Source organism: Ailuropoda melanoleuca, chromosome 12 (genome assembly GCF_002007445.2).
Source record: "Ailuropoda melanoleuca isolate Jingjing chromosome 12, ASM200744v2, whole genome shotgun sequence".
NCBI classification, from domain to species: Eukaryota; Metazoa; Chordata; class Mammalia; order Carnivora; family Ursidae; genus Ailuropoda; species Ailuropoda melanoleuca.
Genome location: NC_048229.1, coordinates 2755732 through 2769965, shown reverse-complemented (window position 1 = coordinate 2769965; position 14234 = coordinate 2755732). Strand labels below are relative to the sequence as shown.

The 14234-nt window shown below is 56.6% G+C and overlaps 1 protein-coding gene across 1 annotated transcript in view; it reads left to right on the top strand.

Annotated features, from left to right (window-relative positions):
* TMEM132C (transmembrane protein 132C) overlaps positions 1-10445 on the top strand; it is a 310078-nt gene extending 299633 nt beyond the window's left edge. The window contains exons 7-10 of the mRNA XM_034637908.1: positions 34-239; positions 1042-1315; positions 2480-2671; positions 7726-10445. Of these exons, the coding sequence (XP_034493799.1) occupies positions 34-239; positions 1042-1315; positions 2480-2671; positions 7726-8919 (1866 nt within the window). The 3' untranslated portion in view covers positions 8920-10445. The remainder of the gene's footprint in view (positions 1-33; positions 240-1041; positions 1316-2479; positions 2672-7725) is intronic.
* Positions 10446-14234: the final 3789 nt, after the last annotated feature.

Genomic DNA, 14234 nt, shown 5'->3' with positions numbered 1-14234 from the left:
CCAGTGACTTCTTCCCCCTTTCTGTCTTTGCAGGTTTCTGACCGCTGTGACTATGTCTTTGTCAATGGCAAAGAGATGAAGGGCAAGGTGGATGCAGTGGTGAACTTCACCTACCAGCACCTGAGTGCCTCCCTGCACATCACCGTGTGGGTGCCCCGGCTGCCCCTGCAGATTGAGGTCTCTGACACAGAGCTGAGCCAGATCAAAGGCTGGAGGGTCCCCATTGTGGCCAGTAAGAGGTGAGCCGGGGATGGGGAGATGCAGCAGGGCCATGGTAACAACGGTTTTGTTTACTGACCACACTGCAGGAGCCAGGACAGGGCCAGCACGTGGTAGGTGCTGGTATGATCACGTGATTACGTTCTCTCCAGCCTCAGCAAGTCCCGGGATAACCAGCCAGGCAGGAGGCTGAACAGCGGCACGGTCCGCATCAACCCCAGACTGTGCGCGATGCACCTGGGCTTCTCGCAGACAGGCCTGAAAGGGCCCCCCAGAACGAAGCGACGGAAGTGATACATTTGTCTATACACGAGCCACAGTTTTGCCTTATAATGTTCTGAGATGAAGAGTCCATATGTGGGGAGCCTAGAGGGGCCCATCTCAAGAGCACGGTACAGCTCTGTTCAATAGACCTTGCTGCAGTGGTGGAATGTTCTAGAATCACGCTGTCCACAATGGCAGCCACTAGCACGTGTGGTTGGGGAGTGCTTGAAATACAGCTGGTGTGATCCCTGATTTAATTCTTGCTCATTTAAATTAAATCGCAAACAGGCACACGTGGCTGTCAGCTACTTACGTACTGGACAGTGTAGACTCCGTCAGTGTTAGTCTTAAGTCCTTCGCCAATGAACGTCTCCTAGAAAGAGACTTCTGGGCCTCGGTGCCACCCGTGGTGGAACCGGCGCTCCCACGGGCTCCCGAGGCTCCCGCCCGGGATGCATCCCTTGGCGGCGGAGGCAGGCCCCCTGCCTGTCTGGCTTGTGACTCCAGCGCGTCTTTGAACCCATTCCTGGGACCTGAGAGCTTCTCCTCGTTCCCCAGGCCCACGCGAGAGAGCGAGGACGAGGATGAGGAGGAGCGGCGTGGCCGCGGCTGTGCCCTGCAGTACCAGCACGCCACCGTGCGCGTCCTCACCCAGTTCGTGGCCGAGGGCGCCGGCCCGTGGGGCCAGCTCAGCCACCTGCTCGGCCCCGACTGGCAGGTCGACGTCACCCACCTGGTTGCAGACTTCATGAAGCTGGAGGAACCCCACGTGGCCACCCTCCAGGACAGCAGGGTCCTGGTCGGGCGGGAGGTCGGCATGACCACTATCCAGGTAGGGACCCAGAGCCCGGATTTCTGCCTGCTCGGCACCGGACACCATGCGGGGTGTGGGGGGATGCTCGCAGGAAGGGTGGGTCATTGTGCCCAATTCCTGGCCCCCAGGGTGGCGTCCTGGACACGGGAAGGTGAGCCTGGACCAGCTCTGTGAGTCCCAATCTCCTTACAAACAGAATTGAGAGGCTGGTGGCCACAGGGTCTCAGCACCCCGTGGGTCCCCTCTCTCCACTCCTGTGTCCTCCATTCCCGACACCGCCCGGCACTCCCCGTCCTGCCTCTGACTCCCCACACTTCGTCCCGCCGCCCGCCTTTATCCCTCCTAAACGTCTCAGAAGCCACCTCCCGCTTCCCTCGGTGCTGCTCCTACCCGGGGCTGGGGAGGTACCTCCCTCCTTCCCTTTCAGCCCTAGTCGTTCTGCCGCGGACTCTTCCAAGGCACTCTCTCCAAAGGCCTCCTAGCCTTCTGCTCAAGGAAATGCTTAGCATGGTGGGCTCTCAGATCAGATGGCAGGGAGTGGTGGGCCTTTTCCGAAACCCCTCCAGTTCTGCCCCACTGACTGCACCTTCTGGGGTATCATTTTGGATCCTGAGACCACAACCATATGTGGGAAAAATAGGGACGTTTCCATCATTTCATTTGGAGATCTCACAGGCGACATCTGGTTTAGGAGATGCGGCCAAAAGTAATGTTTCAGCAGAGGATACATTGTGCCGGGGGTCCGGTGGGGGGGGGTATTAGACTATTTGTAGCTCAGTTCTTACCCGTTAGCTCCGTAGTTCATTTAGAATGTGATTCAGGTTGCACAAAGTCAACTTGTGTGCGACTTTTCATGAGCCCAGTCAGGATGGCCATGTGCAGTTAACCAGGTTGTGCAGTGTACAAGAGTGCCTCATCAACATGGGAGGGGTCATTTCCTTCTAAAAATAGAATGGATTTTAACGTTTATTGCAATTTTACAACAGACAGAGCTAAAGTGTCTTGGGGAAGGGTGGCTTTGTCTGATTCTTGCAAAGAGGCATGGTAAGGGCTGGTGTATCTATACTAAGAAGGCGTGGGACTCCTTCGCCCGGTATCCTGGATCCAGGCCCGGGGCAAGGTGGAAGTATTGCTGGGGGAGATTCCCGCATCTGGCAATATTCTGTCCTGCCAATCCTACAGGTGTTGTCCCCACTGTCCGACTCCATCCTGGCAGAGAAGACGGTAACCGTGTTAGATGACAAGGTAGCGGTGACGGACCTGGCCATCCAGCTGGTGGCTGGGCTGTCTGTCACCCTCCATCCCAGCACGGAGAACAGCAAGGCCATCACCGCGGTGGCCACAGCTGAGGAGCTGCTGCGGACCCCCAAACAGGTAAGGGCCTTGAGGGCAGGGGTGGAGACGGGCAGGGCAGTCGCAGTGCCTGACTCAACAAGAGGGCAGGGGGAGGGAAGGACGGGTCAGAGCAGCTGCACCGCGTTCCAGAGCACAGTGACGGAGGCTGTGAAAACCCACAGGACAGTATCGTCCCAGTCCTGGGCTCTGCGATGAACCGCAGTGACAAATTAGTGGCTTAAAGCAACACCCATTTACAAGCTGAGCTCTGGCTCCGGAGCCCGGTGGGCTCCGCTGGGCTCCAGGTTCGGGGCACTCAAGGCTGAGAGCAAAGAGTCAGCCAGCGTTCTGGGAACTAATCGGCCTCCCTGCTCATCCATCTCTCTGCAGTTCTGTGACAGGTGTCGCTTTCTTTGCTGGCTGTCCCCTGGGGGCCTCGCCGGGCTCCCTAAGGCCACTCATGTTCCTTCTCACTTCCCACACCCACATTATCTTCAAAACCAGCAAGGTGCATGGAGGCCTTCCACGCTTTCCCTCTCTAGTTCCCCTCTGCCTCCAGTTAGACCAGTCTCCCGCTTTCAGAGGCCCCCGTGACTACACTGGGCTCACCCAGGCCATCCAGGCGGATGTCCCTCTCTTCAGGTCAACCGTGCCGCACACCAGAGCATCACCGTGGGGGTGGCATCTCCTTACGGTCCTGGGTTCCAAAGATGAGGGCGCATCATTCTAGAAATCGTGCAGCTGCTCCCTGACTGTGCCTCGGAGCATGCGTGGGAGGGACCTGGAACACATGCCCACCCGTGTCGGCCCCATTGCTGGCTTCCCTCTCCCCTCTCCCGGGGGCGTGCTGTTTCTGCTTCCTCAACAGCAAAGTAAGGGGAGTGGAGGAGAGTGAGGAGACGAAGCAGGGAGCTTGGAGCTCTTTGCCGAGAAGGGGTGATTCATTAGGGCTGATTGGCGTGGCAGCCTCGCTGGCGTGGGGCAGGGCCCCCAGTCCCTGGGCAATGTCTCCCATCTGTCTTCATCGGCTCCTGGTAATTGGAGGTCCCAGCACTGGCTCGGAGGCGGTTTATGGATGTAGTTATTCGATTTGCAGACACAACTCTTGAAAGGATGGAGCTCTAAATCATTCCTGGGCATGTGCTATTTTAAGTCATTCAGAATTTCTCATCTTTGGGGAAATGCATTGGCTTCTCCTGAGAAAGCCCTGTGTTCCTGCCTCGCTGTAACGAGCTAATGGAGGGACTTACTCTCAATCACACAGCAGGGTTGACGGGGATGGATTTCCGCAAGCCCGTGGAGTTCCGAGGGCTTAATTCAGATTGTCTGCCATTCAGGGGGCTTGCTCTATGTGAAGTTCTTTCTCCGTCTCGAGTTTGTGAAGAAAAATTAATTCAGGGTGGAAAGTCAGCCAGGATGAACTCGCAGACCGTGTGAACTGTGTTTTCATGTCAGCCCTCGGCGTGTGGAAGGCTAGCACCTTGTTCTTGATATTTCAACCCTGAGATACAAAAGCTGAAAGATTTTTATGCCTGTAAACACGAGGGCAGGAGCCTATACCTCCCCCGTGCCTCATATGTTCCAGAAAAGCCAGGACAGAGAAGTGAAGGGAGGAATCCCCCGGCATTCATGCATCCGATCTGGGCACTAGAAGGGGGTCTTGCCGATGGACGTGCACAGAGGGGGCAAGGGTGGGAAGCAAAATTACTGAGCCATGTTGCCTGTCTCACCTTTGATTCCCCCAGAAGCTGAGCCCGGCACGAGGATTCCTGTTCAAATGTGAAGGGACCCCCCGTAGGGGAGTCGGGAAGTGCTCCCGGGGATGGAGGACAGTCAGTAGAGTGTGTCCCCCGCTCGGCCCCTACTGTGGCTCCTGGAGCCTGCGTCTGCTGGGGAAACAGCACTGACCAGGGGCAAGGAAGCTGGCTAAGGACTGCCTTTGCAGGGTGTTAATTCCCTGGCACTTCTGGCTACAGGCATGACCGCATGGGTTCCAGCGGCCAGAGAATGCCCTCAGGCAAAACCATCTTGCAGAGCTGACCCTTGAAAGCTGAGCGGGCAGGCACCACCAGCGAGCGCCATGCCCTCCCCAGATTCCATGAGCAGTCTCACTCTTCCCTCTCAGGCCACCGGCACCGGCATTGGTCTGCGCTTTCAGTTACGAGTGACCGAGACCCAACCCAGGCTGGCCCGAGCAGACGTCGGCATTGATCAGTTCATGCCCGGGGGTGGGTATCTTCAGGTCGGGCTACATCCAGCGGCTCAGTGTCCCCAGAAAGCTTCGCTGTCATTATCCACGACTGTTCTCGATTCTGGGAAATGTCCAGCCACGATGTGTTCGAACACTGACTTGCCCATTGGTTCCCTTCTGCAACTTGTCACCAGAAACTCTTGGTCATTCTTACCCTGTCCCTTGTTTCCTTCAAGTTGTCTTCTGTATGTTTCATCCTGTGATTGGGTTTTGGGTACCTCCCCTGGCTCTGTCTCCCCAGACACTGCCTTTCTCCCCAGATGTGTCTACTCTGCTTTGCAAACCAGCCGTTGGGTGAGTGAGTTCCACCAGAGTATGTTTTGTTTCTAGAAGTTCTAGGTGGTTCTTTCCACACCGTCCTGTTCTTTTTCCGCTCAGCCCTCCTCTCCATTCATGTCCCATAAACTGTTTTATTTCAGTTTGGGCTGTTTTGTTGTTATTGCTGGTTTATCTTATTTTATCATCTTTTTCAGCTGTTCTAGTATCCAAAATGCTTGGTCTGCTGAGCAGCGTGAATTGTTTACGGTTTCCTCTCATGGTAAAGCCCTCCCTCTCGGGAGTGTCATTTTGTGTTATCAGAGTGTCTCTCGAGCTGTGGCTGCCTCACTTTCCTCCTGATGGGAATTCTTTGCAATCCCGCATTTGCACGGGCCTCTCTTTGCTGGAGGCTATGTGCCACACAGGTCACGTAACTGCGGACCCCACACTCAGGTGCGGGGAAACGATGGGGTTTGGATTTCCAGGGGACACACTTTCCCAGCTGTGCTCAGAGCACAGATAAGCATCATTGCTGTTTCCGGCCCAGTGGGGAGGATTTCCTCATCCCCCCTCGGCGGTCCTGGCTTTATGCATCCCCATCTGACAGTCCCTGGGTGGGCATCAGCACCCCGCCACTGGCTGGCAAGCCTTCTCAGCAGCTCTGACACCTGCCCTCAGGCCCCCTTGGTAGCAGCTGTCTGCAGGCACCCCTCTGGTATGCGTTCCCTCTTCCTTTCTGAGTCCAGGAATTTGCATTGCTTTTTTGTGTGTATTTTTACCTAGTTTTTAAATGGTTGCCCCACAGCCGGTCTACTTTGTTGTTGGAACGTGCTCTTAAGACAGTCTCCCTCTCCCTCTTATCCCTCCATCCCATAACTCCCATCCCATAACTCTTATTTCCCCTGTGCTGACCCTCTATTCCAGGAGATCCCCCCTAAGTTGCAGGCCACTACCACTGTAGCCTTGCACCCCAACTCAGCAGCCCCAGGGAATGCAAGCTTCTCCTCTGTGGGTCCAGCCAAAGCCCAGGGATCCCATCCCATCAGCTGGTTTCCATTCTAAGCCCCTTCCTGAGCCAATCACTGTGGACGGTCCCATGCCCAGCTGTGGACCTGGAGGGGCTGGTCCAGCCCCACCCCACGCATAGACCCTGAGTGGGGAAGACCGGGTTCCCCAAAGCTGGTGTTCCAGTCCCTGCCAGAAAAGAGACGTAGACACTAGCCAAGCCACGAATATGTCTGTCTCAGACCCTGTGGTCGAGGTGTTCACACCCCCACTTTCAGTTGGGGAAACGGAGGCCCAGAAGGATTGTTTAAAACAAAACAAACAAACAAACAAAAAGGACCAGGAGAAAGAGCAGATCCGTGTATTTACTTCACAACTCGTGTTGAATTCTTGGCCCCTTGTCATCATGCCCAGAACCTGGGACCAGGGGAGGCCCTGGATCTTCACCCAGAACAGACCCCTGGGGCTCCGTCAGCTCTGACCGGTCTCGCAAACCTTGCCCACTCTGCTCCTTGCACCTCCCCCACAAGCCCCAGACTGTCCCAAAGAGGTTAGCCTGGGCCCCTGTCGTGGTAGGTGCTCACCCCTCCCCTCCTGGCCTCCCACCCCCTTCCCTCCTCCCCAGCCAGAGCTCCCCAGGTACGCATCACAAGCACACTCAGGGCCACACAGACTTAGCGGCCCGCACGCCGCAGCCAGCACCCGCGGGTGACCCTTCTCCCCCTCGGGCTCCGGCTGTCCTCTCCACGGGCCCCTAACACACCTCACTAAATCCTGGTCTTAGACAACAGGGGAGAATTCCAGACACATCAAAATCATCTCGTTCAGCCCCAGATCCGCGCAGTGACCTCAGAGCCACCGGCCGCCAGGTGACAGGGCAGCCGCGGTGGTCCGGACTCGAGCCGGAGCACTGGGCTCAAACCCCAGCTCCGCCACTTGCCTGGGTGATCTCGGGTGGGCTCCTCCTTCTCCCCGCAATCTGGTCTCCTCACCTGCAGAAGGAGAAGCAGTGATGGTCACAGCATCTGCCCCGGGGTTGCTGTGAGAGTTAAGGGAGCCCGTGCACGGATGGCACTGAGGACCATGGTGGGTTCCCAGGAGGCCCGCTAGCCTGGCGCCATGGGTGCTCGAGTCCCGGCTCCCAGAACCTGGGCATGTGTCACCTTGCACGGGGACCGGACTTTGCAGGTGTGAGTGAGGATGGTGAATTAGGGAGGTTACCGCAGCCGATCCAGACATGGTGAGAGGCTGAACCCCGGTGAGAGTAGGAGGGGGCAGCAGTGAGCAGCAGGGAGCGCCAAGACTCAGTGTCTTTGTCGAGAGATCCCGGGGGGGCGGGTCTCAGTCAGGTGTCCCTGTGCGTGTCCCCGGTAAGTATGACGCTGACCACATCACCAGTCTACATTTTTGTTATTTCAGTCACAGTGATTGATCTTGATATCAAACCTGCATGTTTTCTCCCCAGATTCATCAGCCGCCAGGTCTGGATCTCAGTCCAGACCCTGATTCGCTGGGTTCTGTTCCGGGAGGGCGGGCAGTTTCCGAAGAGGTGCCCTCCTAACGGCCTCTCTCCCTGCAGGAAGCGGTGGTCAGCACTTGGCTTCAGCTCAGCGATGGCTCAGTGACGCCCCTGGACATCTACGACACCAAGGACTTCACCCTGACGGCCACCTCCCTGGACGAGGCCGTTGTGTCCATCCCCCAGGCCCGCTCTCCCCGGTGGCCGGTGGTGACGGCCGAAGGGGAAGGCCAGGGGCCACTGGTCCAAGTGGACATGACCATCGCGGAGGCCTGCCAAAAGTCCAAACGCAAGAGCGTCCTGGCCGTGGGCGTGGGCAGCGTCAGGGTCAAGTTTGGCCAGAACGACGCTGACTCCAGCCCCGGCGGCGGCGGGGACGGCGACGAGGCCGAGATCAAGAACCACGCCAGCGACCGCCGGCAGAAGGGCCAGGAGCCCGAGGGGCCCTTCCACGGCGGTTCCTCCGCGGAGCGCGAGGAAGGGGCCCTCCGGAGAGGCGGCACCACGGCCAGGCCGCTGCTGGACAACCGGGTGGTGAAGAGCAGCCGGCCGGACGCGGGCAGGCCGTCCGGGGAGAGCCAGCTGCAGAACATCCCCCTGGACTTCACCAACTTCCCGGCCCAGGTGGACCTGCCCCGGGCGGGGGGCGGGCTGGGGGCCAGCGACCTGGTGCAGACGCCCCGGGGCCTGAGCGACCTAGAGATCGGCATGTACGCGCTGCTGGGCGTCTTCTGCTTGGCCATCCTCGTCTTCCTCATCAACTGCGCCACCTTCGCCCTCAAGTACCGGCACAAGCAGGTGCCCCTGGAAGGCCAGGCCTCCGTGACCCACTCGCACGACTGGGTGTGGCTGGGCAACGAGGCCGAGCTCCTGGAGCACGCGGGCGAGGGCTCGCCACCGCAGGACGAGCACACGACCGTCCTGGACCACGCGCCCAGCGGCAGCGAGGAGAGCAGCCGTCTGCTGCTCAACGGCGGCGCCCGGCAGCACGTGCAGGGCCAGGTGCACCGGCCGGACTCGGCGGCCAGGCCGGCCAGGGACCCGAAGCTCGAGCCCCTGCACTCGCCCACCTCCAAGAGGAAGACGGTGAAGTTCACCACCTTCACCACCATCCCGCCGGACGACGGCCGCCCCACCGTGAACTCCATCCTGGGCCGCGGTGGCGAGGACATCAAGTGGGTGTGCCAGGACGTGGCCGCGGGCGCCCCCGAGGAGCTCAGAAACTACCTGGAGAAATTCCAGGACCAGGCGTAGGTCCCCGGGGCACCCCACGCCTCACTCGGTTCCAGAGCGGGTCTGAGCCGGTGTCTCTTGCAGCGAGGGATTGTGGTAGCCGGGGACGGCAGAGTCCCCAGAGTCAGCGGAGCAAACTGGGCGGGTGTCCGACCGAGACGCCGGCTGCACACGAGGCCACCTTCGGAAGGTGATTTTATGAGTCAAAATAGAACACAGACAAGCTACCAAAAATTATTTGTTAAAAAATGCAAAAAGACAAAAAGACAGAAGTGACCATCTCTTTATATTTCTAAGAAAGGAGCAAAACCTACAGTGAAGGCCTGCTGAGGGACAGTCTCCGTGTTGGTTCGGTGTCCCCTTGGGAGGATGGCCTCGATCCGTCAGCCCCGGGAGGCGGGTGCACGGAGAGCAGAGGGGTCAGAGCCCTGCCGCTTCTTGGGGTGAACCTGAGGGTTTTGTCTTTACTTGCAAATCTTCTGTGCTCCCACATGGTCTCCCCCAGCCCCCCAACATTTTCTTTCTGTGTCCTACATGTCCACTTGATTTGTATTGAATGTTTATTTCTGAGCATCAAATGGTATATTTTTCCTAAATTAAACATACGTTATATTCCTATATGTTAGATGAATTCTTAGCAACAGTCTCAATTAATCCACCCTGGAAGTAGTTAAGTTTGATGCTTTTCTGTGTCCCTCCAGCCTTGATGTTTGCTGGGGTCTTACAATCAGAGGGGGACGGGGCACTGCCTTGACTGGCCACCCCCTGCCACCCCTGCCACCCCAGCGCCCGGGCCACAGCCAGTGGGCAGGATGCTGCCCGAGGCTATTGCAAGGGGACGCAGCCAGCCACACAGACGCCAGCTGGCCCAGCGCCCCGTGGCTCCATCGCTGGGGACGCAGGGACACCCCATGTCAGGGGAGGTCCGGTCACATCCATGGGGGAGAGGCCATACCCAACAATAATCTGTGCCCCCTCCCACGGTAGATCTGTCTCGAGACTTACAGATAACTGAGAAATGAACCAAGATAAAACTGTTGGAGGGTGTTTGAGTTGTTTCTCTGACTTTGTTGGGCAGAGCACGTCAGCGTGAACTGAAGGGATTAAAATCTATGTTAGATTGTCCATCAACTGTGGTTTTTAACAGCTCAGTTGTGTAGTAGCACATGGCAAAACGCAGTCATCCAAAGTCAATTGTAGGTGGCAGAGAAGAGCACGGTGCGGTGAATCGGCCCCGCGGGGACTGCCAGGCTCTGGGACCATGGGCGGCCGGCCGGCTCGTCCTGCTCTCGGCAGCCCTAGCTCACGGATACCAGGACGCTCATTGTTTTTATTTTTTTAATTACTAAAATCAGTAGCTAAGAAAGGGTCCTTGAAGCCTCGTAACCTTAGCTGGACCTTTTAAAAAGATATTTCTAGCACATATTATAGACGGAAAGAAGGAGATATTTATTTATACCTGTGATGCCAATTGTCATTAAAATGCTTTCCATGGCTTGACAAGTCTGTATGTCGTGGGGTGTTTCTTTTTCCATTTGACGCCTGTTTCCTCTTTCCCTGCCAAGTGCGCAACGTGCTGAAGAGACCGCCTGGGTTTCTGGGAAGAAGCCTCGCCAGGCTCGAGGTGCCGACCTCTGTCCTCTCGGGTCTGCGACGAATCTGCAGTAATTCCTGGGATTTCTTGTCCAGCATCCTGGGCACCGGCAGCTCCCAAAGCTGCGTGCACCCAGAACCGCCAGGAGGGCCGATAAACACAGTTTGCTGACGCGGGGCCACCAAGCTCCAGAGCGACGCGGAGGCCGCCGGTCCGAGATCCGGCCAGAGCACGAGGGTGCGAAGCTGGGGGAAAGGGCTTCATTTATTCTGACTGTTCTCGTGTTTGTCGTTCGTTGGAGGTTTCCGTGGGGCTGTGGTTGCTGTTGGTTAGCTGGGGGTAGAGCAGTTCTTGGTAGAAGGTAAGGTGGTGGGATTTTTCTTTTTTTAGTAACAGCTTCATTCAAGACACGATTCACAGGCCATAATATTCGCCCATTTCAAGGGCACAATGCACTCGTTTTTAGTTTATTCACAGAGGTGCGCACCCTTCACCACACACTGATTGTAGGAAATTGTCGTGGTTCCAGGAAGAAACTCCATACCTGTTAGAATCACTCCCCATTCCTCGGAAACCCGCAGCTCCAGGCAAACACCGGTCTCCTCTCCGTCTCTGCGGATTTGCCCGGATGCTCTGGGGTCTTAACCTCCCGGGAGACTCCTAACAACTGCCCGCGTGGGATCGTCATCCCCACAACGTCGTCAAGTGACACCTGTTCTTGAGGGGGGCGGATGGGCTTCATGCATGCTGACGTTTTCCCAGTCAAGGCACCAGGAGAGCTCTGCACGCCCGAGCACGGCTGGACGGGTGCAGTGTGAGAGGCAGCTCAGTCTTCAAGACCTTTTGTGTCCACTCCTAAATCTAGCTGGCTATGTCGCTAGTCACACATCTCTTTAAAAGACAAAGGCTCCAGATAAGGGGAAGGAGGGTTGTGGTTGGCTCCAATGCAGGGTGCTTATCTCTGCCCTGAACTTAAAAAGGGATCAGAACCAGCCACCTTCCCCCTCATGCACCTGCAAGAAGCCAGCCGCCAGCTCCGGGCAGATAGCCCCGTGATCCACTCGGGTCCCCTGAGCTGCACCAGCTCTGGGTTCCTGAGACAGCGAGGGCAGTGGAGGGCTTCCTCCCCAGGCAAGGGGCTCAAGGAACACCTGTCCTTGTTGGTGGAGAGCTAAGAGTCCAGGCTGGGGAGACCGCCTGGTCCGTGTCCCCTGGGACTGACCTGGTTTTAAAAGTGGAACGCCTTTTTTATTTCCCAAATTAAATATTATACACCTTAAGTTTACACCATGTTTTATGTCAAATACATTTCCATTTAAAAATAAATTAGTTTAAAAAAATGAACCAGAAGGCCCATGTCCCATGAAGCCCGTCGGGGAACGCTGGGCTGGCTGGCCGCCCCAGTCTGTTAGCAACGCCAACTCCCATGAAGAGCTCTGTGCTGTCAGCAGGGACCACCGCCTGCTGCCACGTCCACCCCGCCTTCCCCTGACGGCGGCCTGTGACACAGGATCACACCGTCCCAACCTCTGTGTGTGTGCTGAGCGGGGTCAGAGGGTGGTTTCTCCTTTATGCGTACCTGCGCTAAATAGAGATGATTTAAAACCATTTGTCAGACCCTAAAACACATTGGATCGGTCATCAGGATTCCCCACCCTGCCTTCTTCTGAGTGCCGATGCTCTCCACCCAGCCTGCAGGCCTGCTTGCCCGCCCCCGATGGGGGAGCCCGTGTCCCCACTGACCGAGTCTGCAGACACATGACCTCTTACGTAGCCGCAAGGCTGTGTGTCAGCTCCTTCTGCAAACAAGGTCACAGATGCGATGCGCGAGGACTGCCTCCTAGATGGCACCAGCTTCTCACGGTGACCTGTGTCTGAGACTGGAGCCGGGCTCACAGCCACAGGGAAGCTGTCTGGCTGCACAAGCCTTAATCCCTCCTGCTCACACGAGCAGCGAGCACAAGGGTAGCTTGTCTCGGGGATGCTGGTCCCATTACTCAGCACACACCTGTTGAACACCTGCTATGTGCCTGGCCATGGGCAGCGAGCGAGGGGTGGAATGATTAACGAGACCTCCAAGCGCTGGCGGTCAGAGGGCGGAGGCAGAGACGCGGGCAGACACCGAGCAGAAGGATGGGGGCGCGGTGGGGTTGGTGCGTGCTGGGCCGCGTGCCTCCCCCGCTCTTCTGTTCCCTGCGGTGTGCCCCAGACGGACCCGCGCGGCCTCTCAGAACACGAAACCGTTCTAGCTCACATGAACAGATCTTTAACATGAGTGCATATTACACTCATCTTTATTAATACTGGCAATCGTGTGTTGACACTATTTTTACTGACATGACGCTTTTTAAATATGAACCATAACTATGGTAATAAAGGTAAGCCACTCCCCTGAACAGTCTGTGTCAGGCCTGGCCTGTACCCTCGAAGCCACTCGCTGAGGCAGGTGCATCACCCCCGTGTCACAGATGAGGAACCAGGCTCAGAGCGTCCTCTCCAAGGTCACAGCTGGGGCGTAGCGGAGCCAGGCCTCAAACCCACGCTCGTATCCCCAAAGACCGTGGTCCTAATTATTATACTCCTACTAGCTTTACATGTATTTTCTAGCTTTAAAAATGAAATAAAACTGACCAAGAAGCAATTTAGGCTCATTACGCAAAATCTGGAAAACAAAGAAAAGCAGAAGAAATAAAGGGGAAAAAAAGCCTTCTAGCTCCCCTCCCAGAAATACAAATTAACAACTGTCCTTATATACCCTTCCTTGCTGTTTTTTTTACCAGCACACAATTTTGCATGGTTGCCTTCATAATTTGAAAGTATACCATTACAGATGTGACTTTTAAATTGTTTTTTCAATTTTAGTAACCCAAGAGTATAGTAAAATATTTATAAAAGCGATCGAATTCGCCTGTGTTGGTGCTTTGAATGTGGCCTTATAGGTTTTTGCTCTCGGATTTCTCTTTTCTTCCGTGGTGGAGATCAAAGTGCAAATATTGATTTTTTTTTTAAAGCATAATGAAAAGAGAAAGTTCTGCAGCCTTCCACGGAAAATGGATAGTCACATAAGTCATGGGTGGTGGCACAGGCCGGGGGGTGTGCACAGGGCCCACCAGGGAGAGGGGGAGCCTGGGGACTGAAGTCCAGCCCACTCTTTGCTGGTCAGTAAGGCCGCCTGGAGGAAAGGCGATCGCACTAATTTGGGCAAGAGCACCACCTGCTTGTCAAGTGTGGCATGCAGGCTGCACCTTCTGGGAGGACGCCACAGGCCACACTCCAGGCCAGAGGCAGAATGGGCGGTGGGGGGCAAGGCGAAAGGGTCGCAGTGACAGCCAGACTCACCTTCTGTGGCCCGGGAAGGGCTCGCTGCATCGGACTGACTCCTCCATAGAGGATAATGGCCTGAGTGTCACGAAGTTTAAGAAGCAGCTGTTTCAAGGTGATGGAGAGCCACCCAGGTGTCGGCCCTGAAGGGCAAAGACCCCAGGCACATGGGGAGTGTACTGAGTGAGCCCCCCTCCACCACCACACTTCCCCTTGGGGCCTCACTAGTTCACTTTGCAGAGCTCGGAGACCGAACCAAAGCAGGGCCAGAGCTCGGAGCAGGCTCCCTGGGCTCACAGACAAGAATGACGTCTGGGACGAGGACGGCAGCAAGGATGTGCGGCCCAGATGCCCGAGGAAAGGGGCCTGCAGGGAGGTGAGCCCCGGACGCAGCATGCAATGTCCTCATAAGGCATTTGCC